General features: G+C 38.7%; 2 protein-coding genes across 3 annotated transcripts; both read right to left on the bottom strand.

The window, feature by feature from the left end:
- Positions 1 to 620: 620 nt before the first annotated feature.
- Positions 621 to 5,111, bottom strand: LOC143886876 (pentatricopeptide repeat-containing protein At3g09040, mitochondrial-like). Its single transcript, XM_077391043.1, has one exon. It carries the CDS (start codon positions 5,000 to 5,002, stop codon positions 2,609 to 2,611), a length of 2,394 nt encoding a protein of 797 aa, XP_077247158.1. The 5' UTR covers positions 5,003 to 5,111; the 3' UTR covers positions 621 to 2,608.
- Positions 5,112 to 6,974: 1,863 nt separating this feature from the next.
- Positions 6,975 to 22,157, bottom strand: LOC143886874 (pyrimidine d). 2 transcript variants are annotated; one of them, XM_077391042.1, is made up of 11 exons: positions 21,835 to 22,157; positions 19,342 to 19,424; positions 14,449 to 14,772; positions 14,000 to 14,255; positions 12,191 to 12,271; positions 11,981 to 12,088; positions 11,865 to 11,894; positions 10,013 to 10,134; positions 9,826 to 9,863; positions 9,642 to 9,741; positions 6,975 to 7,379 (listed from the first exon to the last, which is right to left on the bottom strand). In XM_077391042.1, exons 1-10 carry the CDS (start codon positions 21,970 to 21,972, stop codon positions 9,644 to 9,646), a joined length of 1,278 nt encoding a protein of 425 aa, XP_077247157.1. In that variant the 5' UTR covers positions 21,973 to 22,157; the 3' UTR covers positions 6,975 to 7,379; positions 9,642 to 9,643. The 2 variants fall into 2 exon arrangements, with proteins under 2 accessions (XP_077247157.1, XP_077247156.1); XM_077391041.1 differs by having other exon boundaries at positions 9,997 to 10,134; positions 21,835 to 22,155.
- Between the last annotated feature and the right edge of the window lie 2,284 nt (positions 22,158 to 24,441).

Below are 24,441 nucleotides of genomic sequence, written 5' to 3'. Positions count from 1 at the left end.
CTTTGACCAATTGATAATAGAGAGCTTGATGTCAAGATCCGTATAGAGTCCTCCACGCTGTTTTCCAATGAAGATTCGATTACTCCGTTCAGCCCATACATGCCAAACAACCGCGTAGAGAATAGACAACCACAATTTGTATCCCAAGCTGCCCACAAATGCAGCACCCCAATCGAGAATGACATTGGTAATCCTATTGTGGAAAACCCAAGTCATGCCAAAGAACCTGATAATGTTCATCCAAAGCCGATACGTGAACGGACAGTGCAAGAATAAATGATCGATCGTTTCCTCGGCATTGTAGCAAAGGACACAGCGGCTGGCCAGGCAAACACCACACTTTTTGAGACGATCACAAGTGTTAACACCACGGTGAGCAACCGTCCATAAGAAGGCAGCAATACGTGGTGGGGCAGTCGGCTTCCAAATTCTAGCGCGGCGAGACACAACCCCATCATCGTTGTTAAGCTTTGTGAAGAAGGACCTAACATAAAAGCCCCCTTGGGTATCGGGTGTCCATACCCACCGATCGGCTTTATATCTAGATAAATAGGCACCCGATAATTTGTTGATGAGGCACCCAAAGTGTTCAATTTCAGACTCCTTCAGATTGCGTCTAAGTCTTATGTCCTAGAAGTTGTTAACAAACCCCTCCCCTCATGATAGGTAATCTTTTTTTTTTAGGATGTGAGGTGTTAGGTATGTGTCAGAAGAAGCTAAGATTTTCTCACTTCTTTTTCTTTCTTTCTTTTTCTTTTTTGAAAGATGACTTTATATATTCATACTATGAAAGATACATTGGGGACAAGTAGTCCCTCCCGGTTTACATAGCATGAGCATCCAGGAACATACCCCTGGACCAAAAAGAAACATAGAAAAAACTCTTCTACACCCACAGCCGTCTAAAATAGCCACCATCATAACCTTCGACAGAAACAACCCACAATAACTTCCATCATCCACCAACAAAGATCAAGGATTAAATATGCCCCGATTCACGAAAAACAAAAGTCTCTCAAGCACATGAGGTTCTCTTTCATTTTTTTTCCACTCATCTTGGTATGTACAGCTAAAGCACCAAGCACCCCCCAAGGCAAGGTACGGTCATCCGGGGGGGGGGGAGGGGTTGGGTGGAGGGATCCCCCGACAGCTAAGGAACAGAGTCCTTGCACACTCAGATAAACCTAAATACCTCCAATAAAACTATCTTCATCAACCTCTTAACACATACGTCCAACCAACACTAAACCACCAGAGTCATAGCAATATCCAAAAACTTCCAATAACACAGACTTCCACCCAAAAGCTATTACACGGAAGAAACCCCCTTCATTTCCTAAGAGCTTTAAGCTCTCAGCTTCCTCGGCCCGTGGTCCTTCGCTTCTTTTCCTCTGTGTCCCTCCTCTCAATATCAAAGAGCATTTTTTTCGTCTTGTTAACATTCTCCTCATAGCCTATTCCCAAAATATCTCCCATTTTTTATATCTCATCAAACTAGTCCGAAAAAGCTTTTCTCATTTCTTTGTTTTCCTGAGAAAAGAAAAAGTTCAATAAAAATGTGAACTCATTACAAAAGGGGCAGAGATTGGCTGACATAAAAAGTCACTAAACTACACCCCTCTTGGCGAGCGCATCTGCCAAATCAACAACATTACGGAGGGCATGGCAAAAACTCAAAATATTTTGAAAACAATCACAAACAATCCTAATCTCATTGATGAAGCTGGTGAACCTCCAAGGCCCCAAAGAATTCTCTCTAATCCACCCATTAGTGTTTGAAGAGTTATCCTCCACCAAAAGTTGCTAGCCATGAAATAAACGGATGTAACTTCTAAGCTCGGTGAGGATGGCCCAAACTTCAGTCTCATTGGATTCGCTCCACCCAGTTGGCCCCTAGAACGCAAGGAGGATCACACCCAAATGATCAATAAAAGACCATCCCACCTCAGCCAGACCAGGGTTACCTAAGGAGCCACCATCAAATTTGAGCCTAATGGTAATTAGAATAGGAGGATCCCACTTGGCCTTGGGCACAAAGTCAGATAAGAAGGTAGACTACTACCGAGAAATATCCCCAATAGAATGGTAGGAAAATTCCTTCCTTCCAGTAGCCCAAGAAATAATCCTCCTCCTAACCATACAAGCCAAAACACTGATGTTCTTTTACGTCAAACATTCTAAGGTTTCGTTCCGACTATATACACCAAATCACAGCAAATGGGGACAAGCTCCACAAAATCTTCTCTTTCTGACCGAGGTGCAAACAATTTCACCCTTCCTACAGAGAAAGGAAACATAGAGGAAGCACCCAAGAGATACCAAACCACATGAGAATATAGTTCCAAATCAGTTTAGCTGCCGAACAGTGTATGAATAAGTGATCGATGCTTTCCTTATTGGCTTTACAACGAATGCATCTCTTTCTTTCTTTGTAATACTCCCAAATCAGAATAATATGCATAATCCCATGCTTCAACTGTTCATCTCAACTCTCCCCTATAAACGATGAATTGAGAATGCATGTAACAATCTCCAGAGAATGAAATCCTCCAGCATTAATATTTCTCTGGTAACAAATGTTCACCTCCAATTCTCTATGAATCCATACCTATATCTCAACCCAACTGTACCCAGCCTCCTTCTGAACTCCTCTTTCGTTCATAATCCTTCTCACCCTTCCCGCATCTTCCCAGCTTCCTTCCTCTGCATACACCTTCGACAACAACACATAGGCTGCATCATTGTTTGGAACCAAATTCAGCAAACGCTCAGCAGCCAACTCTCCCAACTCTCGATTCCCATGAATCCTACAACTGCTCAGTAACGATCTCCAAACTGCAGGCCAAGGCTCAAAGGGCATATCTTCAATGACATGTTTTGCTTCTTCAAGAAACCCATGGCGTGCAAGCAAATCAATTAAACAACCATAGTTCTCCGCAGATGGATTCATCCCATGGTTTCTTATTGAAGCAAAGAACCTACATCCATGGTCGACAAGGCCCAAATGAGTACAAGCAGAAATAAGTGACACAAAACTTGCATGTGTTGGTTGTATACTAGCTTGTTTCATCTTGTCAAATAATTCAATAGCTTCCATTACAAAACCATGCTGTGCAAAGGCTGTGATCATGGTATTGAAAAGGACTGGGTCATCATGTCTGTTCAAACTATCAAAAGCCATCCTCGAGCTATCAATATCTCCGCATTTGGCATAAGCATCTATAATGGCAGTACCTACGCATAAATGCTTCTCGAATCCGGCTTTGATGACATATAAATGGATGCATTTGCTTTGGTTAAAAGCAGTGACGTTGGCACATGCATTTAAGGCACTACCTAATACAAGCTCATCCGGCTTCTCCCCGGATTCTCTAAGATCGTTGAGAAGCAATAGAGCTTCATAGCTACAGCCTTGCTGCGAAAAGGCGGAAACCATAGCCCCCCAAGATGCCAAATCCAGTACCTTCATACCAAGGAAAATCTTAAACGAGGCTTCAACCATTCCAAAACTTGCATATGCATTTATCAGTGAACAGCACACGAAGCAATTTGAATCAAACCCAGATTTAAGTATACTAGCATGGATTTGTCTACCTATTTCTTGATGTTCAATATTACAAGAAGCCCCTAAAACAATCGAGTATGTGAACTCATCTGCTTTAATTTCAGATTTTCGTAAATTACAGAAAAGTCTTAATGCTTCTATGCTATATCCATTCAAGCTATACCCAAAAATCATTTCATTCCAAGTGACTATGGTTCTAGTAGGGAGTCTTTCGAATACAAAACATGCATTCTCAATCACACCACATCTAGAAAACATATCAATGAGTGAATTTGAGACAAGGGCATTGTGGAGGAATCCAAGACGATAAGCAAGACAATAGAACTGAAGCCCGAGTGCAATATCATATAAAGCACCACATAGCCTAAATAAACTTGAGAAAGTAACATGGTTTGGATTAAATCCTGTCAATAACATTTTAGAGAACAAGCTCATAACTTCTCCCACATTCTCATCTTGTGCAAAGCCAGAAATCAAACTATTCCAAGATATAATATCTCTTCTTTGCATCTTATTAAAGACGGTCAATGCACAGTCGTTTCTACCAGCCTTGAAGTACATACTTATAAGTGAATTCATCACCGACGAACTATATTCCATCCCATTTTGGACAATCAAACAATGGATCTGTCGGCCAAATTTCAAATCCCCGGAAATTGAGCATCCCTTAAGAGCACTCGTGAAGGTGAATTGGTCGGCGGCAATTCCCTTCCGATGCATAAAGGATATGAGTTTCATCGCCTCAAAGCTATAATCATTACATACATACCCTCCAACCATGGCATTCCAACAAGAAATGTCGCAATCACTCATACCCCCAAACAAGCACTCAGCTGCTTCAATGTCCCCACATTTCGCATACATATATAAAAGAGAACTACCAACAAATACATTCAAATCAATTCCTATCTTTAAACCAATACAATGGAGCAAAGAACCAAACCTTATTAACTCCAAACCAGCACATGCCTTCAGAACACTACCGAAAGCGAACTCATTCGGGCGAAACCCGGATCTTGTCATCTCTACATAAAGCTCCAAACCCATTTTCAGTTCACCATTTTGAATAGCTCCGGAGATCATTGAAGTCCAAGAAACAAGATTTCTATGACGCATTTCATCAAACACTCCAAGTGCAGAACTTAAAACCTCACATTTTGAGTACATCACAAGTAAATTGTTTTGAGAGAAGATGTCATTAGAGAACCCAAGTTTGATTATCTGAGCATGGATTTGATTACCCAGAAAGGGTGACTTTGTTTTTGAAGAGAAGCAGAGAAGAGTTGCAAAGGCAGCTGGATCTTTTCTTTCAGAGATATTGAAAAACGATGGAAAGGTTTCAAAGGAGAGGGCTTTTGCAGTGTGGAGTTGACGGTTAGAGTTCAAAGGGATTTTGATTTTGAATGGAAATGGAAGAACGTGGAATGGTTTTCTCATGAAGGCTTAGAGTGGGAGTGTGTGTAAAACAGAACTGCGTCAAGGGAAAATAATAAATTAACATCCTTCTCTTTTAATATTAGCACCCCCTGGTTTTAGAGTACGCCTGACTGCCTGAGAGGGAGTTCTAGTAGGAAACAGTTCAGTCGATGTTTTGGTAACACAAATTCTTAGCAGGACACGTGGAGCTTAGATGACCATATGTCCTCCTGGTCCCACCTTGATCGGATGGGTTTAAATCTATCATCAACAACTTGATCAAAGGTGTCATTTTTTGGACTAAAATGTTAGATCGGACTTTTTGTTCATTGTGATGATCATGAAACCACGGTTGGATCTCGCTTTGGGAGTAATGGCCCAAAAATGTTATGGCCCACAAAATCAACGGACCATATGACAATACACATGCGACATCAATGGTGGGCACACACGATACATGGCATATTGTGATGATTGGCTCTGTTGATCTCAATCTCATTGTGATTGGATGATCCTAACCGTGGATTGATACCTTGATCAACATGATCATTAACTCGTCTTGACCACCCATAATGTGCCAGGTGTACAATACCACATATGTAATGATTTTTAACACAAGAAATACCCTAGTTTTTTTTTTTAATCAAATGAAACTATGAAAGACCTACTATTAGGGGTGGCAATGGTTCGGTTTCGGTTCAGTTTGACCCCCAAACAGAACCCAATCGAAATTTGAATCGGTTTGGTACGAATTTTCGGTTCGGTTCCGCCAATTTTGCCACCCCTTACTCATAAGCATTGGAAATATTCGGTTTCAGTTCGGTTTGATCCCCGAACCGGAACCAAACCAAAATTTGAATCGGTTTGGTTAAACCAAACCGAAACCAAATTTTCGGTTCGGTTTCAGCTTGGTTCCAGTTCGGTTCGGCCAATTTTGCCACCCCTATTGGTAGGCGTGGAAAAACACTGAATAAAAATGTCAGTTTTATGCTCCTTCCTCAAAGGCACTTATTGAGCTTCAATTCTACATCATTTACATGATCAGAACTGTTGATCCATCTGATCTGAATGGCGTTGAGAACATTTCTAACCATTGATTCTAAACCGAATGTGGACCCCTTCAGTTTCTTAGCCGTCCATCTTTCAAGCCATTGATTCTACAGTCAGGATCATTTGATAATAAGCCCGGTTTTGTTCTCACATCATATATACAGCAGGCCTTATTACATGAAAGGTCTAAACCACGCTACTGTCATATAAGAGTGGGCACAGATTACTCTTCTTGTAGTATTATCCCCCTTCATTTTAGAGGTCCATTTGCTAGCCACTGATTAACGGATACGATTGCTTGAAGAGATGCGCCGATCGGTGGTCCCGGTTGTGCACATAACTGAGCCACCTATCCACTGACATTAGCATCATCCGGACCATAGATTTTGTGGGCCCAGTAGATTACAACATAAGTATTCTAATTGTTCTGTTTTCCTCAGTGGAAACCAGCTGTTAATATGGTAACCGATTTGGGGACCAAGAGTGGAACCGAACGAAATATCCTCGTAACACCTAACAATCTTTCCCTAGATTTTTGGCTTTTCTTCTCCATGAAAATGGCATAAGTACTCTCCCATGCCATGTGGCATGTGGGGATTTGTCAGGTTCCACTCTCGGTTTCCATAGCAGCACTCAAAGATTTAATAACGCCATCTCCAACTGCTTAAGCTTTTGGAGTAATTGGTTGTTTCAAGTGGTATTAGAACATAAGTTCTGGGTTCAATACTCCTTGACATTAAAATTCCACATATAATGGCCAACCAAAAAGAGGGGCCACATGTGCCACGTGTAGGCCAACCCTAAAGAGAGGAACCACATGTGGGGGGAGAGGGTTAAAAGCATATAAGATTTTTAATAACACTATCTCCAGCTGCTTAAGCTTTTGGAGTAACTGCTTGTTTCACACTAGCCATTCAAGAACACACGAAAAGAACAAGGAATGGATTTGCTCAATTTTTATTTTTTTATTTTTCTTTTGAATGGTAATGCATTTGCTCAATTCCACAACAAATAATTAAATTTTATAATTTTATGAGAATCTGGGATAACCCAAATTCCAAATCACTAGAAAATGTCTCAAAATCTTCTCAATGGTCCCTATAAAACGTATATCATCCAAAACCAGATGGCAAAATTTAGTCCTGATAGTCAGGGTAAAGGGATTTTGAAGAAGCCTGTTCTCTGAAATCCTATTGTATGGTATGAATCTTGGAAGTTAAAAAGGTTGAATTTTGACCTCTTCTCTTGCTCATGGAATCAATGAACAGAAAGGCTACCTGCAGTCAGCACCAACTGCTTCATGGACTGATTTGAAACCATCCTTTTCCAAGCATTCTGCCAATTCCGCCTGTGAGAAAATAAAACAAAAATATAAACACAAGTTGCTCTTTTTTGACAAACAAAAGCATGTCACAATCTCCCCACCAAAGAAAATGGCATCTCAATAGCATGTAGAACAAAGGTGAAGTTCCTGCTTGGATGTAATGGCTTATTATGCCTTCCGTTAACCTCTGTATTGGGACATCTTGTCCCGCTCTTTTGAATTTATTAAATTCTGTTAATTTTCAACAAAAAAAAAAAAAAAAGTTCCTGCTTGTGACACCGAAGATAATAAACAAATACAGAACCAGAAAATGAATTGTTAGAGAGTTGAAACACTGATCAGTCTCCGCAGAATTTGTGAAGGCTTGTAAAGGCGATAAGCTCCCACAGAGATGTTTTCTTGATTAGTGAACTTCATGTAGTACTTCATTCTACCCCATTTCTATGATCCATGTCCTTGGTATCGGGCTCACATAGCAATTACCAAGGTTAAAAGTTAACAACTTGAGCCCAAACCAAGCCAAGCCAAAACTTTACACAACTGAATTTTTTTTGGGTTTAAGAGGCTTATAACGTAGGCTTTTTTTTTTTTTTTGAAAGTTGACATATTTTCATTGATATTAGAATTACATTGGGGCCAGGAGTCCCATCCTGTATTATATCGTAGGTTTCTAATACGATTTTATAAGTTCTCTAGTATAAAATTAGATCTTTGTTGCGAGTATTCAACCCAAACAAACTTTTCGAGTACCCAGTCTAGCTTCCCGTGTACTTTGTCTATTTTTACGAATACTGATTCAAGTTTTTCCAAGATTTCTAAAACTTGATTTTTACCGCACTAACTCAACCTGGTTCTTGATTGAGTTGAGTTCATTTGGCAATTCCTTCAATTATTTGAGTAGGGGTGGCCAGAACCGAACCAGAACCGAAGAACCGAACCGGAACCGAAGAACCGAACCGGAACCGAACTGTAAAAAAATATTTTTGGTCCGGTTCGGTTCCACTGATGAAGAACCGAAATTATTCGGTTCGGTTCCGGGTCTAATTTTCTCGGTTCGGTTCCGGAACCGAAGAACCGAACTTTGAATATATATATATATATATATATATATATATATATATATATAATATTTTTATATTTCTATTATACATATACATAATAATATAAATTACTTATAATATTAATAAGTAATAGTTAATACTATTCTTATAATAAGAAAGTAACTTATATTATAACTTTAATTAAAAGTTTTTATAAATTATAATTAATAATTAATAATTAGCCATTAGAACCGAAGAACCGGACCGAACCGAACCGATTATGTTCGGTCCGGTTCGGTTCGGTCCTACTGTGTACTACGGTTCGGTTCGGTTCTTACGGTTCATGGAACCGAGAACCGAACCGGTTGGCCACCCCTATATTTGAGTGTGTTGCAATTTGAGGGTACCTTCAATAATGAGGTGGAAGTTAGACGGGTTTTCCAGAGTATATCAGGATTCTTAAAGTCAGTCTCATGGATGGAGTGATAGTGGATGGACTCTCTTAATGTTATCAGGTGGCTAAAGGAGAGTCATACCTTCCCTTGGAGATTTGCTCATTGGTTTGACAAGATCCAAGACCAAGTAGCAGGCTCATCCATTTCATTCCACCATGTCAAAAGATTAGCAAATAGCGATGCTGATAGGTTGTCTAGGGTAGGGTTATGCAACGAGAGCCTAGAGATGTTTGGTTATATCCCTCCTTGACGGTTTTGTTCTTCTATTTGTATTCTTCTTTAGTCTATGCTATTTTGTACTGAACATCTCAGTCACGGGGCCTCCCGCCTTTTCCTCTATTTAATATAATCTTTGCCATTCAAAAAAATAAATAAATAAATAACACAGATCTGAATGACAGAAAAATTATATGAAATTACAATAGAGAGAAAGGATATGAGGTGAGAATTTGAGTTTTGCAATTAAATTGGCCGTTTAACCACTTCAACCGTAAGGTGTTCTTCAGTATCTCAAACCTTACTCTCGATATCACCTGCAAGAATATCTAAGCACTAGGCAGTAGATAGTAACTAAAAGCATGTAACCCTTCTGTTTGAAATGATGTCAGTTGATGGAGACAACATGCATCAAAATACATAATGCTATTCATCTGAGAAAATTATGGAACACTTTTCTTTTTCATTCCACACAGATTTTCACAAAATCTCAGATATAAAAAAAGTTTAGCATCTATTGCCTTCAATGCATTCCACTTTAAGCACCTAAAACTTGAGCTACTATAAGATCATACCTTTATCTGAGGAATAAGTGCAGGTCCTCCATACGCAAATGCTGTGTAAAGCTGCACAAGAGTTGCTCCAGACCGTATCTTTTTGTATGCATCCTCGCCACTGTACATTTCCAACAAGTTTCAGAAAGTGGAATATTTCCTCATGATAAACAGTAAGAAAGAAGACACCATGAGCTACTGATACCTGCTAATACCCCCACATCCGATAAGAGGGATTTTTCCCTGATACAGCATCAATCAAATGAACAATTATGGGACCTACGTTAGTGTGAGAAAGGAAAAAAGTAACAAGCAAGAGAGACATGCAACCCTGAACTATAGAAAGAAATGATGTTTCCTAGTATCATCAACATACTCTAGTGAGAATATACATCTCCTTAAGAATTTTGGTGGATAGATCGAAGAGAGGCTTCCCACTCAATCCACCAGCTTCATTGGCCAATGGATTCTTATTTGCAGGCTCTGGTCTAGAAACAGTTGTATTTGATATGATCTGAAGAGGCAAATTGTTAAAAAGATTCAATCAATACATCCCAAGTTAAATTTCAAATAATAGAAAGACCGGCAGAAGTAATGGAAGAGCAAAAACAGTTGTATTTGATATGATCTGAAGAGGGAAATAGTTAAAAAGATTCAATCAATACGTCACATGTTAAACTTCAAAATAATAGAAAGTCACGCAGAACTAATGGAAGAGCAAACTGAACCACTCAAACCAACAAGCAAATGATGGATTCTTTTCTTACACGAGTAACAACAATGCATGTATCCTGTTTTATACATGCAAGCCTGTGGTGATCTCTGTCTTTAGCCTTTGGCGAATCAGTAAAATTACATGTGATGCTCGACTTAAGCAGAAATAATGTTCTCAGGTAAAAAAAAAATACCACATCCCATTACCTAGATACATCCTGTCTAGGTAAGTGACGATTTTCTTTAATGTGATTCATTTGCCTTTTCTCACCATCCCCTTTATTCTGTTTTATACATGCACTCGTGCAAGACTGTGGTGATGTCTGTCTTTAGCCTTTGGCGAATAAGTAAAATTTCATGTGATGCTCTCTAACTGACTTAAGCAGAAATAATGTCCTGAGGTAAAAAAAATATACCACATTGACATCCCATTACCTAGATACATCCTGTCTAGATACGTGACGATTTTCTTTAATGTGATTCATTTTCCTTTTCCCATCATCCCCTTTATTCTTCCCTTGCTCCCCCTTATATTTTTATGTAAAAGTTAATATATCTTCAACCTGGATCCAAGTTGTTTTTGTTGCCTGTGTTTTTATCTATTGAATATTTAACTGTCGGACTTTACCCCTTCAATTATTGTTCTTTGAACCAGCTATTATTCATTGAATAATCAAATCTTCTGGTAATCCATAATCAAAATATTGATGGCTACATTGATGGACCTCTTCCATCAAATTTTCAACTCTTAAAGATGTAAAGAGCACTAAAGTAAGCATCAAAAGCAAGATTTAGAAGATTCTTTCAAGTTCCCAGACAATGATGAATGTGGATTATGTCTTATTTAGTGCTTTGACGATGGATGAAAAAATCCTTTTAGCCTTCAACTATTGATTTTTTTGTTTAGAAGGAAGCTAGAAATATCAGAATTGTTTTTATGTGGACGGTGCAATAATAATAAAAATTATCTCAAAAGAAATATAAAAACTACAAAAGACAGCCTCAAGATGAAACATAAAACCATACTTGAGGGATCTGACTTATTTTCTCGCTCAGTAAAGAGAGTTGTAGATTCGTCAGATCATGATAGAGTCTCCGCACTACTTAAGTAGCCTCAAGGAGTCCGTATATTCTCTCCGTCTGAGCTTTCAAATATATACCGACCATAGTTTGTATTGCAACATGGAGAAGCGTAGAGGTCTGAGTTAATCGTAGGTAAAAGAAAAATGCATTCAGGAAGCACGTTTACAAATAAAAGAATTATCTTTGAAGATTTAAAGAAGTTTTTACATCGGAAAGGGAAACTTAAAGAAATTCAGAGGAATTTACATTAGATAGAAATATGGTGCAAACTGTTGCATTAAACAATGGCATACGAGCTAGGTCAAAACAAAATAACATATATTCATATGGCATAATAACCACCATAATGAACTCACAATAATCCTAAGAATTGGCTTTATTAAAGCATCCTATAATTCAAAATGCAGAAGGCTAAGGCATTAACGCATATGATGAAGAAAACATTACCAATCCATCCAAGCGGAGGGCAAGAGCAACCTAGAAAAACACAAAAAGAAACCATAAGAGAACTTTATAACAAAATTAGAGATGGAAAAAAAGGATTAGACTAGATTTACACATACTGCTGCAATATCTTCAAGGTCCTGTTTAGACAAGTCAGGAGCAATTTTCACAAGCAATGGAGGTGGGCCCTCCTCAGCCCACTGCATTTCATCACGCGCAGCTTGTACCTTATGACAAGTATTAGGATACGAAAGATCAATAGAAATAGCTATGTGGTACAGTTATCAATCAGATAGAACAAGAAAACAATAAAAAGTGAAGCCCACAACCTTCTTAACAAGATCCTTCAGCTGTTTTCGATCTTGAAGTTTACGCAATCCAGGAGTGTTTGGTGATGAAATATTTATAACCTGCAGCAAATAACGAGAGTAAAGACATATCACAAATAAGTATAAAAATTAATGGCACTATGTTGTTAGAGTCAAAATAGTTTATGTTGGTTTATATTTATGTCATGTTTCCTATAAGTTAATTCATGTAATTAAGATAGGGGCATAGGGCCTAACATTAGTGGCAACTTATGTAATTAGTGGAACTTAGTAATTATATAAAGGTACTTTTCAAAAAAAAAAGTAATTATATAAAGGTTAGTGGTCAGGTTGGAGTTGCACTCCCACAGTCACTTTTCATCTCCTCTTCTTTCTCCTTTCTCTCTTCTTCCTTCCTCCTAGCTTTTATCCTTCTTCACTAATGGTTGACAAAGATTCCTAACCATTGCTTTAGCATGGTATCTGCAAGGTTTTAAATTTCGGTTTCGGTGTCGGTTTCGTTCGGCCACCACCGAAACCGAAATGTCTTGGTTTCGGGCCGAAATTTCGGCCGAAATCATGTAAAAATATGATTATGATTTCGTTTATATTTTAATTTCAACTGAAATGTCTAAAATTTCGGTGTCGATTTCGGTTGAAATTTCGGCTATTTCGGTGGAAATTGTAACATTTCGGTGTACATTTTTAAAAATTCAGTGGAGATTGTAGGAAGTGGGTGATGCATTTTTGTATTTCTATGAGAAACTCTACGGCACCCACGATTCCCCTTACAAAACAGGGGTTCGGAGTAAATCTTTTCTGAATCGGGTTTGGTGAAAGGTTTTACAAAAAAAAGGATGTAAACCTTTTGATAATAATTGTTATGAACCCATGTTTTGTAATCTGAAGTTCTGAACCTTTGAAACTATCTGTTATGGACCTTGGACATATTATATGGACACTTCTGTGGAGGCTTGGATTATTTCTTATACCCGTCATGGGGGTTGTACATCAAACTTCTGATACCCGCCGTGAGGGTAGCATACTGGAACTTCTGGCCCGTCAGAGGGATAAAATGCTGGCCCTGTTGACTTGCATCTGAACTTTCAGGAACTAGTTCCGACATAGTGGACGGTCGGTATAAGCAATAATGTGTCTTCTGGACCAGGCCGATGATCTTGAAGTGAAACTGTACTTTTGACATCTTCAAACTTTGACCTCTATTTGATTTTGGCTTTGATTTCCGCTTTGATACCATTATCTTTATTCCATTCTATTTATTACTCGGTATCTGTTATGCAACCTATGAAATATTCAGTATACAATTTTGATCCCTTTGATTGATCCTTTGAGCTATGGCATGCTTACACCAACACTTAGAGTAATATTTTATTATGTACTGAGCTTTTCAGCTGACTGTGGTTATAATATTTTCATATTTTGATCCTCGTGAGGCAAACGAGGAAGAGGAAGCGTAGATTCTGAAGAGTTTTGCTTTGGAGATTTAGTTAGTTATTTCCTTTATTAAGACAATAAGTATTTTGGAAAATTGTAAAAGATTACGTATGTGATTATTTGTTTTTATTGGGTTATGGGGAGTGTTAAGCTCTGGATTCGGTAATGTTAAGTACTTATTATTTGAGACTTTGATATTTTAGTTATGGAATGCCAAGTATAGCTCTGTTATTGCTTTGTAGCCTTGTATGCTTGTGGGATTTATCTTGCAAGTGTACGGTGCTGTCATGTCTTACGCCCGGGGTGGGGTTTGGGGCGTGACACTTTTTGCAAAAAAGCCTTTATATAAATGAGGAACGGGAAAGGGGAAAATACCAGGTAATCTGCAAACTGGGATAAAGTATGAACTCCTTGTACGTAGTCAGAAGCAGCATCTTCACTTGTCTTGTTCTTGCCAATGTTGACCCCAAGAATGCCAGGGCCCGCCTTTCCTCCACGTTCTAATTCATTGTTGGAGGAAGGTGAAGAGCTTGTAGTTTCCTCCATCTTCCTCTTACCATGCTGAGCACCTAATCGCTTAGCAACAGCCACAATGCCTTCACTGTTAAAGCCGCATCGATTGATGATAGCACTGCAAACAAAGTGAAGCATTTTTATAAATGAATAAATGTCGCCATTCAAATATATAAATAAATAAATAAATGTCGCCTATTACAGACAACTTCAAAAAGGAAGCATATGTGTAGCAATGCTATTCAAATTAGAAACAAGTCATGACCGCGGCTTAGACTACAAGAAAAACAAGACACGATGTACATGCTTACCCTTCGTTCCGCAATCTGAAGATGCGAGGCTTTGGATTACCCTCCTGTGGAATAGGGGTCACGGAGCCAACCTCTACAAAACCAAAGCCGAGCCCTAGCAAACCTTCAACAGCCTCAGCATTTTTATCAAACCCAGCAGAAAGACCAATCGGGTTTGCAAACTTCCGCCCCCAGACTTCAAGACCCAGCACTGATGGGTCTGGCCGCTTCTCCCTTGGAACCCAGCCACGAGCCGCTGCTGATACAGCTAGGTTATGAGCAACCTCTGGGTCTAGCAAGGAAAAGAATGGATTCACAAGTTTTGTTGCTGAAAATAGCCACCCGCTGTACCAAATAACAATCAAGATAAGTCCATTCATATGAAAAACAAGGCAGTTAATATAGAACATATCAAGAACACGAATTGCCAAAATGCAGGGACGAATACAGAAGATGATACAAGAAAATCAAGCATTTTATATTTTTATTTAACAACAATAATTTAAACCTTCCTAATTTTTGTGGTATTCTCAATTTATCATTTTCTTTGTAATGTTCGTTGTGACCACTCAGTCAATCCTTGTGCTTCTTCTTCAGGTTTTAATATAGTAACTCCATTACATTCAAAAATAACAAAGGAAAATAACTTAATACAGGAAAGGATACAAGAAAATCAATCATTTTATCTAAAAAAGTAACTTAAGATTTCCTTTGTGGTATTCTCTGTTTATAGTTTCCTTTGTAACGTTTGTTTTGAAGACCTCAGCCAATCCCTGTAGTTCCTTTTTTTATCCAATTTTAATATATTCACTCCATAACCATTCAAAAAGATAAAATAAAATAACTGAAGCTACTATCTTTAACATCATTACTGAATTCAGTTTCCGTTTACTTCTTGACAGATAATGACATGATATTAAAGAAATTGGGAATTACAGTGAGGACTGAGATATCCCCACAAAACAATAACAACAATGAGAAAGAAAAATGACTAAAAGATCAAAGAGGTGATGGCACAATGAATATTTAAAAGATACTCCCTCAATTGCTTCTCTAGCCATTGCATCCTCCATCACAATCAAACTTCTATGAATATGTTCAAAAATAGAAGCACAATCTCTAACTGCTAGAGTAATGTTGCCTTATCTCCACGGACCGAAGCAGTATACAGTATGGATATGGGTATGGGATACGGTTGGGATATGGCTAATTTGTACCCGAACTTTGGATATGGGAATGAGATATGGCTAATTCATACCCAAACTTTGGGCCTTTTTTCTGCAACCTCAAATACGGCGATACGTATGCAATACAGGTCAGACATTGGTGAGGGATTCTAATCCTTAAATTGAGAAAAAACACTTAAATTGGTGAAAGTGTCCTGAAGAAGGAGAGTGTCCTGAGGAAGCAGCTAGGGGAGGTGATTTGGGCCTTTGCGGGTCCCATTGGAGTGGCGGATGCTACTGAGGCCGAGGTGAGAGTAGTTTACCAAGATTTAAAGTTGTTAGATAGAGATCGTCTGGATAACATGGTGGTAGAAGGGGACTCTTTGAATGTCGTCCGATGGCTCAATGGTTCGCAAATTCACCCTTGGAGATTTGATTGACTCTTTGATGAATTACAAGATTGGGTGGGATCTTAGTTATCAATTCCATTCCGTTCCGGCCAGAATTCCGGTCCATTCCGGCCCATTCCGGCAGAATGCCCTGTTTCGCCCAGAATCGACTGAAAATGCACAAATTTTTTGAAAAGAATACGACAATGCCATTATAGCCGTTGGGATTGCTTTTTGACCCTTTTACCCTCATTTTATGACCATTTTATGGCTGTTGGAATGCACCGGAATGACAGAAATCCCACCAAAATTTCGAGAAAGGGGATTTGTGTGACCGAAAAGTTTCAACCGGAATGCACCGGAATGACCGAAATCCCACCCGAATTCCGTTTCGGTGGCCAAAACGGAATGGCCACTGGAACGGAATTTACAACTAACGGTGGGATCCTCTTCTATTGTTTTTCAGCATATTCGTCGTCCTGCCAATGTAGTGACTGATAGTCTAGCTAGAGAGTTGACTCTCTTCTGCCTTGATCTTTTTCCATTTTTGTGGTGATTTGCCTTGTTCTGTTATGTCTTTGTTATTCCTGTTAATTGGCCATCTCGGTCCTCTTTGACAGCAATAAAATTGGCTATCATTCAAAAAAAAAAAAAACAATCCTTAAAGTGAGAAAATAAAAGGCCAGCAAAAAAGGAAACCATGTTTGTTCTTCCTCACTCAGCTAAAGCCTAATGCCCTGTTTGGTTTCTGGGATTTTATTGGAAGAAGTAGTCAAAGGGGGAGGTGACAAGCATGGATGTGTAGGCTTGTCTAGGGGAGAAGAGTGGTAGTCAAAACAAAAAAAGCGGTAAGGCATTTGATTGCTAGAAGAGGTGTGGAAATATTTGGGTGTCATTATCAAAATGGGTGGTGAAAGAGAGAGAAAGGTAAGAAAGAGAAAGAAAGGGAAAAGGCAATGATTATATAAGACAAACAAATTACACTCTTCTTCTCACAAAAAAACTCCAAAAATGAGGTTTGGCATTGGAATTTTAGTAGAGGGGACAACTCCCGCCACATCAGCGCCACCTAGGAAAAAGTGTAATGATGATGTCCCCTTAATGTCTTGAAGTCAAATGGAATTTGAGCTCAAATTTGACAACCAAACAACATTTGGCATTCCATATCCCATAAAATGCTCAGCCGTCTTCCACTTTTTTTTCAACCAAACAGGGCACAAAGAAACAATGCTCAATCCAATAAAAAGAAATCAATAAAAGAAATCTAAAAATGAAAGAAAAGCTGAAGGTAACGAATATGAAGAGATGTGAAGCGTGTGATTTTGTTAGAAAGATCCTTAAACAGCATACGGGATGTGGTTCTTCTTATTGACTTCTATGGTTTTGACTTCCTTCACTTCCTCCTTGATTTTGCCTTGAGAAGGCCGCTTCACTGCTTGTGGTGAAATGTTGCAGAGAGAGAGAGAGAGTATGGGTGTCGTTATAAAGCCATAAAGCTGGTGTTGACACCCTACTTGCACTATATGCATTGTCCCACTTTTCCTTTATGTCCGAAGAGGGAACTTGATAGAGATTTTGACTCTAAGAAGGAAAGATGAGTTTTTTTTTTTTTTTTAAAGAGAGAGAGCTAGGGAGAACGAAAAATTATATTGGATGAAAGGAGGGGGAAACAAAGGCATTAAAAGGGGGAACAAAATAACCTATACATTCAACCCCTCTCTGGTTAAGCCATCGAGATGTCAACAATGCAATCAGGGATAAGTGAGGAAACTCTATTAACTCTATACATCTCTCTAATCTGAGATAGGATATTCAGAAAGTGTCATGAGTTTGGGCACTTACTAAAGGCCTAAGCCCATCGAATCCCATTCCACGCATAAAGAACTATTTGAATTGTCATTAAATACCTTCATGCCTTGATGGGGACCATCTTTCACGGCAATCAAGGACGTAACTAGGAAGATGGGGCCCATCATTAGAGTTAAAAGAGTTATTTAATTGTAGAGTGACATTTAAGTGTTTTTAAGTTGAGTGAGTGAGAGAGAGAGTGTGTGTGGTGTGGGCGGGGGTCACGGGTCACTTAAGTGAATACCTTACAAAAGTAGGGTATATCATGTATTACAAAAAAATTAAGTGTGCTTTTCTTATTAGAGTCATAGTGTTATATAGATTTTATTTTACATGTTTAGTCAATTAAAGAGTCCATGTTTTTTTTCCTTGTCCAAGTGGCAAGACGTGATTGGGTCTTATGTCTTAGTGATGATAAAATTAGTCCTACAACACACACCCACCTGGTTTATGGGCTTGGTAAAGTCTATAGGTAAGGAGTTTGGTCCCTTTTTTATATATAGATTATGGAATGAAATTCTCAGAAGTTTCACCCCATAAACCCCAAATAACCACATATAATTTGATCATCCAAAGCATCTTATATTTAGTCCCAAGAGGTCCAAAATCAAACACCTCCACGAGCTCCAAAGTAGACATTGAGAACACCCAAGAAGTGCCACAGTAATCACACGCCATGCCAGATTCAACCGAATGATTTTTCCTCAAAGAAATATAAACAGTTTTCCTTGTTCCCTTTTTGTAGTTTTTTTATTCATATAAGTTCACCTGGTCCTACAGCGATTAGCTGAGGAGGTTATTTCTATGAAAGAAAGCATTATGAACTTCCGAGCTTCATATGCCAAGCCCTCTTCAAACAAATCCGTTCAATCAGGACTCGAAAATCCTTTACAAAATAAAAGTTACGTTCCTCGTGCCAGGTTTTACATTATCCAGAATGCTGTCCAAAAATAAGACTATGGAAGCAACAGAATGAAGGATGAACTGACAGTGAAAAAAAATATTGTAGTATCTTCCAATGGGAATTGCAACTAAAGTGAGGAATGAAACAAAACCTATGTTGGACTCACCATCCTCTAAATATTATAGTGGTTCAATGCACCACATCATATAACCTGGGTATGGAAAGACTTGACTTCCTTTTTTCGGTTCCAAAGCTGGGATCGAATCCTCAACCTCACAGTTTCAACGGATAGCATGTCGATTTTAGCTATAGGCTCAACCCAACATAATTCTGGATTTCTGTTGCCAAAGTACGAATAGCTGAAAAAATAGATGGCCCACCAATGAATTTACTAACAAGAGTCTGCTGTACGCCTGTACCCGACAGTTTGAAGCATACAAGCTCCATCAAAGTTTTATTCGTATATGAAAAAAAATTGCTAAAAGGGTTTAAAAGATGACATGACATACAATAAGAGACGATTTGTCATGCAAAATTATTAAAGAACAAGGATCTATTAACAAAATAAGTGTGGTATATCATAATTGAAAGATTCAAATTGATGTACCAGAAGGTTGCCTCATCCACAGTACTCACATAAGCTCCACCAGCTATAACAAGGCCTATTGTGGCACCAGTCAATAACCTTCCCTACAGTCAAAAATCAATCAGATATAACATAATGTCATTTTCAACAGTCAACATATTAAAGTTAAACTGTCAAAAGAATCTGCAGGTACAGATCTTAAATCCTTACAAAATGAACTTATAGACAAATGAAAGAGCATATGTAATACAATAAAGATCTTGCATTTGTTCGTTTCTTTAATAGAGCAATGATAAAAATATGAAATCAACTTTCATAATGACCTCCCCATAGTACATAAAGCAAACTATCCAATGAGACCACGATACTTGGGCACAACTTCAACCAAGGCCAAAATAAGATGGATTGCTCCATAAAGAACATTATGGGAGTACTCTACAACTCATTGGCCTCTTTAGATTTTACAAGACAGGTACCACAAAAAGGCAAGTGAGACGCAAATGAAAGACCATAGCCTTAGCCAGAGGCACACCCAAGGAGACTTGATGCAGGGCATCAAATGGTAGGGCACTCTGGTAACCTCCCTGAGGACCAGCTTGAGCCAGTATCTCAGACTCTCAGCTGGAGGGAGCTTTGTGTTGCAGATTAGCAACCACGAGGTTGAGGGTTCAATCCCGGCTTACTTCCAAGAAAACTCATGAATACCATCAACAAACAAACATGATAAGATGGATGGCAGCCATGGCTGGCACCATAAAGAGCATCATGGGACCGCCCTATAACCCATTGTCCTCTTTAGACTTTATAAGTCAGGTTCCACAAAAAGGCAACTTTTTTTAGAAAAAAAAAATGGTAGGGACACGCACAGGAAGACTTCATGCCAAAAATCAAATGGTAGGGCACCTCAGTAACCCCGATGAGGACCTACTTGAGCCGATATCTCAGTTGAAAGGTGCTTTCAGTCACAACCATGAGGTTGTGGGTTCAATATAGGCTTACCTACCAAAGAAAACCCATGAATATAACAAGAGAATCAAAGTTAAACAGATTTCGTGGTGGCAACACCCTCTAAAGGCACATAAATCTCTTTAGTCTTCTACAAGGCTCAAACTATTGTTGAGCAAAAATAATCTACCTGAGTGCTGCTCAGGCTTCAAATCTTATAATTCATAAAAGCTGTCATAAAATAGTTTCTTTTCTACTTTTTGTAGCCACTGCAACCTCTTGCTTACTAGTGGTTGTAGTAACTAAGGTTGATACCAGGGGAATGCAGCAAACTTTCTTCTTTGCTTTTCCCATTAAAACTTCCATGGATTTTTACCAAAATTGGATAAAAAAATCTTTAGACACAAAACCGTACACATGCCAAAGCATATTACAAAACCCCAAACTATCCAAATCTAACACCACATAATTGATGCTCATAAACTAGATTCGCAACCTAAGCCTCTAGATGCAGATTTCATTATCAAATGCTGAACTTGTTGCTTTTCATCAAAATCACCACAACAAGGAGCATATTCTACCAACCCATTTCATTTTTATGGTTAGGATTATTTTATTTTACTTTGGTTTCATCTTTAACAATAAATCTGAGCTCTAAACTTGTGCTTAAAGTGGATTTAGGAAATTTAGAACTTTTCTTCTCAGATCCTCTCCTAAACAAGGTGTGTAAATGCAGAGCTGTTACATGATGAATGCCTATATTTTTCTATGGAAAAAATGCGGCAGCAGAAGTACAAATGGGTGGCACTTGTTCAATGATCCAAAACATTTAAAATCTAGGCCTAGCTATAGATTAGCCATGCACCAAAATTCTCCCCCCATGGGAAAATTCTAGGCCGCCAATTTGTTGCATTTCTATGAATAGTTACAAAATATAACCCCATTGATCTCCATCCGTTAAGAAAACCCCCACAAATCAAAAAGATTCCGATAGCTGGATGGGGGAACATTATAGTGCATGACCCATCCATAACAAAGCATAGCAGATAAACAATCTGGATCGTTGAACAAGTTGCCTCCTTGTACTTTTTCCTGGCCATATTTTCCCCAAGAAAAATATATGCACCCATCCTATAAAATCTTGTAAGTGAATAAGACAGTACTATACAATGCAAATGGCCTGTATTTCAAAATACTCAAATATTTGTTCAACGGAGCACCCAAAAAAAAAAAAAAAATTTGAATAGCTACCACCAAGAAAATCTCAACCAAACCCAAAACAAATTCTCAGGAATGCATAGAGAATGAAACACAGAAATGCGAAAAAATCGATTATTTACCATTCAAAAGAAGAAAAAAAGGAGGCGAAAAATGCAACTGATCAAATAAAGTGTGCAAATTACAATAAAATGCGTAGAAATGCAAATACATGCATATGCATAAAACTCAATCCAACGCTAAAAACATACAAAATCAAATTAACAGAAACACACAAAAAAAAAAGATTTTTTTGGGAGTGCAATGAAGTTTAAATAATGAGGAAGAGAAAAGATAAAGAGACCGCAATACCCTTTTTGAAGAGTGAGGAATGGACGGAGCAGATCCTGTGGCCGTACTCAATCGTCTCAGACATGCCGGAGCTCCTCCGAATCTGAGCTTTCTACATACAACCTCTCTCAGAAAATTCCTTGAAAACTTCCCCGCCATGGAAAAACAACAGAAATAATAATCCACAAAACCCCGCTCAAAAATAGTCTGAAAGTAGCCTCTTCTTCTGAGTTTAAGAACAAAACTAATTTACCGGAAAATTTTCTTCAGAGGAATATGATGCTTGAGAAAAGTAGAAGTGGAAAAGCTCGAGTTTTTTTTTTGGGGGGGGCGGGGAGGGGAGTTTCTGAGGTGGAAAAGGAGGGGGCGGCCTTTTCTCGTTTGTGTGCTTTGCGCGAGCGCCAAAGAGAAAATAAAGGATGGTTTTGTGTTCGGAAATGCCCCTTTTTATTCGCGCCTCTATAGACCGTGGGGGGGGGGGTTCTCTCTTTCGTCCAAAAGTATCGGCCGACATGGTTTGTAGTGGTCCCTCACTGATACATACAACTAGTGGACTCAATGAAGACCACGGTGGTCGACCCTCTATTGGGGAACGGATGATAAATTATCTTGGGATGATCTTAGCCCTCCAATCTATAAAGGATAGGTCCAAATAAAGTAACATTTATGAGCCCCACTAATGGGCCCAGATGAAGGAAAGTTTGTGGGCTCCACTAGCGAGTCTAAATAGAGAAAGGCTTGTGGGCCCATTAATGGGTCCAACTACGTGAAGGTTTATTAGCAGGTCCAACTATTTGTTTTCACATTTTGCCTGTGTCCAGGCCTAATTAGTGGGTTTCATGTGCTACAAATAGTAAGTTTTCGAGTTGTTGATCGAAATGAAGTAAGGTTTGGGGGCACCCCTAGTAGCTCCAAATATTTGAAGTCTCTAAAGTTTAACATTCAATAGTTTACCATTGCTTCAAGGGGTATGTGGCCCGACTAGTAGGTCCAAATAAAGTAGGTTTGTGGGTCTCACTAGTAAGTCCAAATAATGCAAGGTTAATGGTTCCTCGACTGGGGTGGGACCAAACAAAGGAAGATTTGGCCCACTAGTTTATCCAAATATTTCAAGTTATATTTCACCCATTTGTAAGGCTAATTAGTGGGTCTCATGTGCTACCAAGTCATCTCAACTAAGCCTTTGTCCCAAACTAGTTGGGGTCGGTTAATGAATCCTTTAGAAAAAAATTTATGCATAAGGTGAAAGGATCTGTCCGGCTCAAATTGACTAAGTTTCATGTGATACCAATAGTCAAATTACAACATGAGCCCACTGCATGAATCATCAAATAAATAGACATTTTAAACAAAAATACTAAGGCTATGTTTGGATGCCATAAGAGAAGAAAAAAAGTGGCTTGGCCTATAAGAAAAGGGAAGCAATGGAAATTGTTGCCATCGAAAAGTTTTCCAATTCCAGAGTATGTTTGGCTGGCATAAAAAGGGAAAGAGAGATTTATGGGCGATGATTACCAAGACGGCGGTGAGAAATCAGGGCGGTGGGAAATCAGGGCATGCTTACCAAGAGGTAGCCAGAAATATTAACGGGCAGCAAGATTCCTATGCTGCAAGAATCTATGCCTATGTACAAAAATCTGGGCACCATGGTTTGGAAATCAATAATTCAATATCCTACCTTTAACGGAAAATCATGCCTTTTGAAACACTAGCGCTCTGTTAAAGGAAACCGCTAATCTTAAAAAGGAAAATAAAATAAAATAGTAGCTCCCTTCTGTAGGCACCCCCATTGTGTTATATCTTATAACTGGCAATATTTCACAAATTATTCGTGAAAAATTTTCTAGTTTTACCTGAAAAGTAACGAGAAATGGCATTTGATGACTTAAGTGCACTAAGTCATGTGAGAAGGCCTCGAATATGATTTCGCACACTTTGAGCCATCAAAACATTAATCCAACCGTACCAATCTTCATGTTGTGGGGTCCAGCCCATGTAGGCCCCACACCCACATAAAAACCCTTTTAAAATAGGCAACCCAAGCTTTGTATTAGAGAAAGGAAGTACGTGGGCTTGTTTTCCGATTTGGAAAAGCAAAGCCGTGAGATAGTGTGGGTGTGTTGTGTGGTTACATTTTGGGATAAAACGTAAAAAGAAAAAAAGAGGGGAGAGAGAGAGAAGAAGAAGAAGAAGAAGAAGAAGAAAACTAGGGTTTTTCTTGTGCTCTTTTTTTGGGGTTTTGTGTGGGATCAAAACCTAACGTTTGGAGCGTTTCTTCCTGGAGATTTTCACCATGCCGTTGAATCCTCTCGTTGCACGGAGACTTTGTGAGGATTTGGGTTTCTTCGACTTGAAGATCGAAGTGAATATTTTTGGTAAGAAAGTGAATTTTGTTGTTCGCAACGAGGCAACATTTTATCTCTCTTATTTCTTGTATGGTCTCAAGTTTTGGGTGAAAAACTTGAAAAAGAGATGTCGTATTACTTATTTGATTAGTGGATATTTCGTCGGATTCGCCCCGTGGTTTTTCCCTCTTCGTTAGAGGGTTTTCTACGTAAATCTTCGTGTTCTCTTGTATGATTGCTCTCTTGATTGTTTAGTTCTTTAATCCACGTATTTATTTGCTTC

The sequence above is a fragment of the Tasmannia lanceolata genome, unplaced genomic scaffold (assembly GCF_043159265.1).
Source record: "Tasmannia lanceolata isolate RefF3 unplaced genomic scaffold, GAP_Taslan_0.1 ptg000011l, whole genome shotgun sequence".
NCBI lineage: Eukaryota > Viridiplantae > Streptophyta > Magnoliopsida > Canellales > Winteraceae > Tasmannia > Tasmannia lanceolata.
The sequence above is the reverse complement of the archived record's forward strand: the minus strand, read 5'-3'. Positions and strand labels throughout refer to the sequence as shown.

Coding starts and splice junctions, on each gene's coding strand:
- LOC143886874 (XM_077391041.1), bottom strand. CDS start 21,972: ATGGCGGGGAAGTTTTCAAGGAATTTTCTGAGAGAGGTTGTATGTAGA. Junction 14,256..14,448: donor TTCAGATTGCGGAACGAAGG/GTAAGCATGTAC, acceptor CTTTGTTTGCAG/TGCTATCATCAATCGATGCG. Junction 9,864..9,996: donor AGATGTATATTCTCACTAGA/GTATGTTGATGA, acceptor ATGCTGTATCAG/GGAAAAATCCCTCTTATCGG.
- LOC143886876 (XM_077391043.1), bottom strand. CDS start 5,002: ATGAGAAAACCATTCCACGTTCTTCCATTTCCATTCAAAATCAAAATC.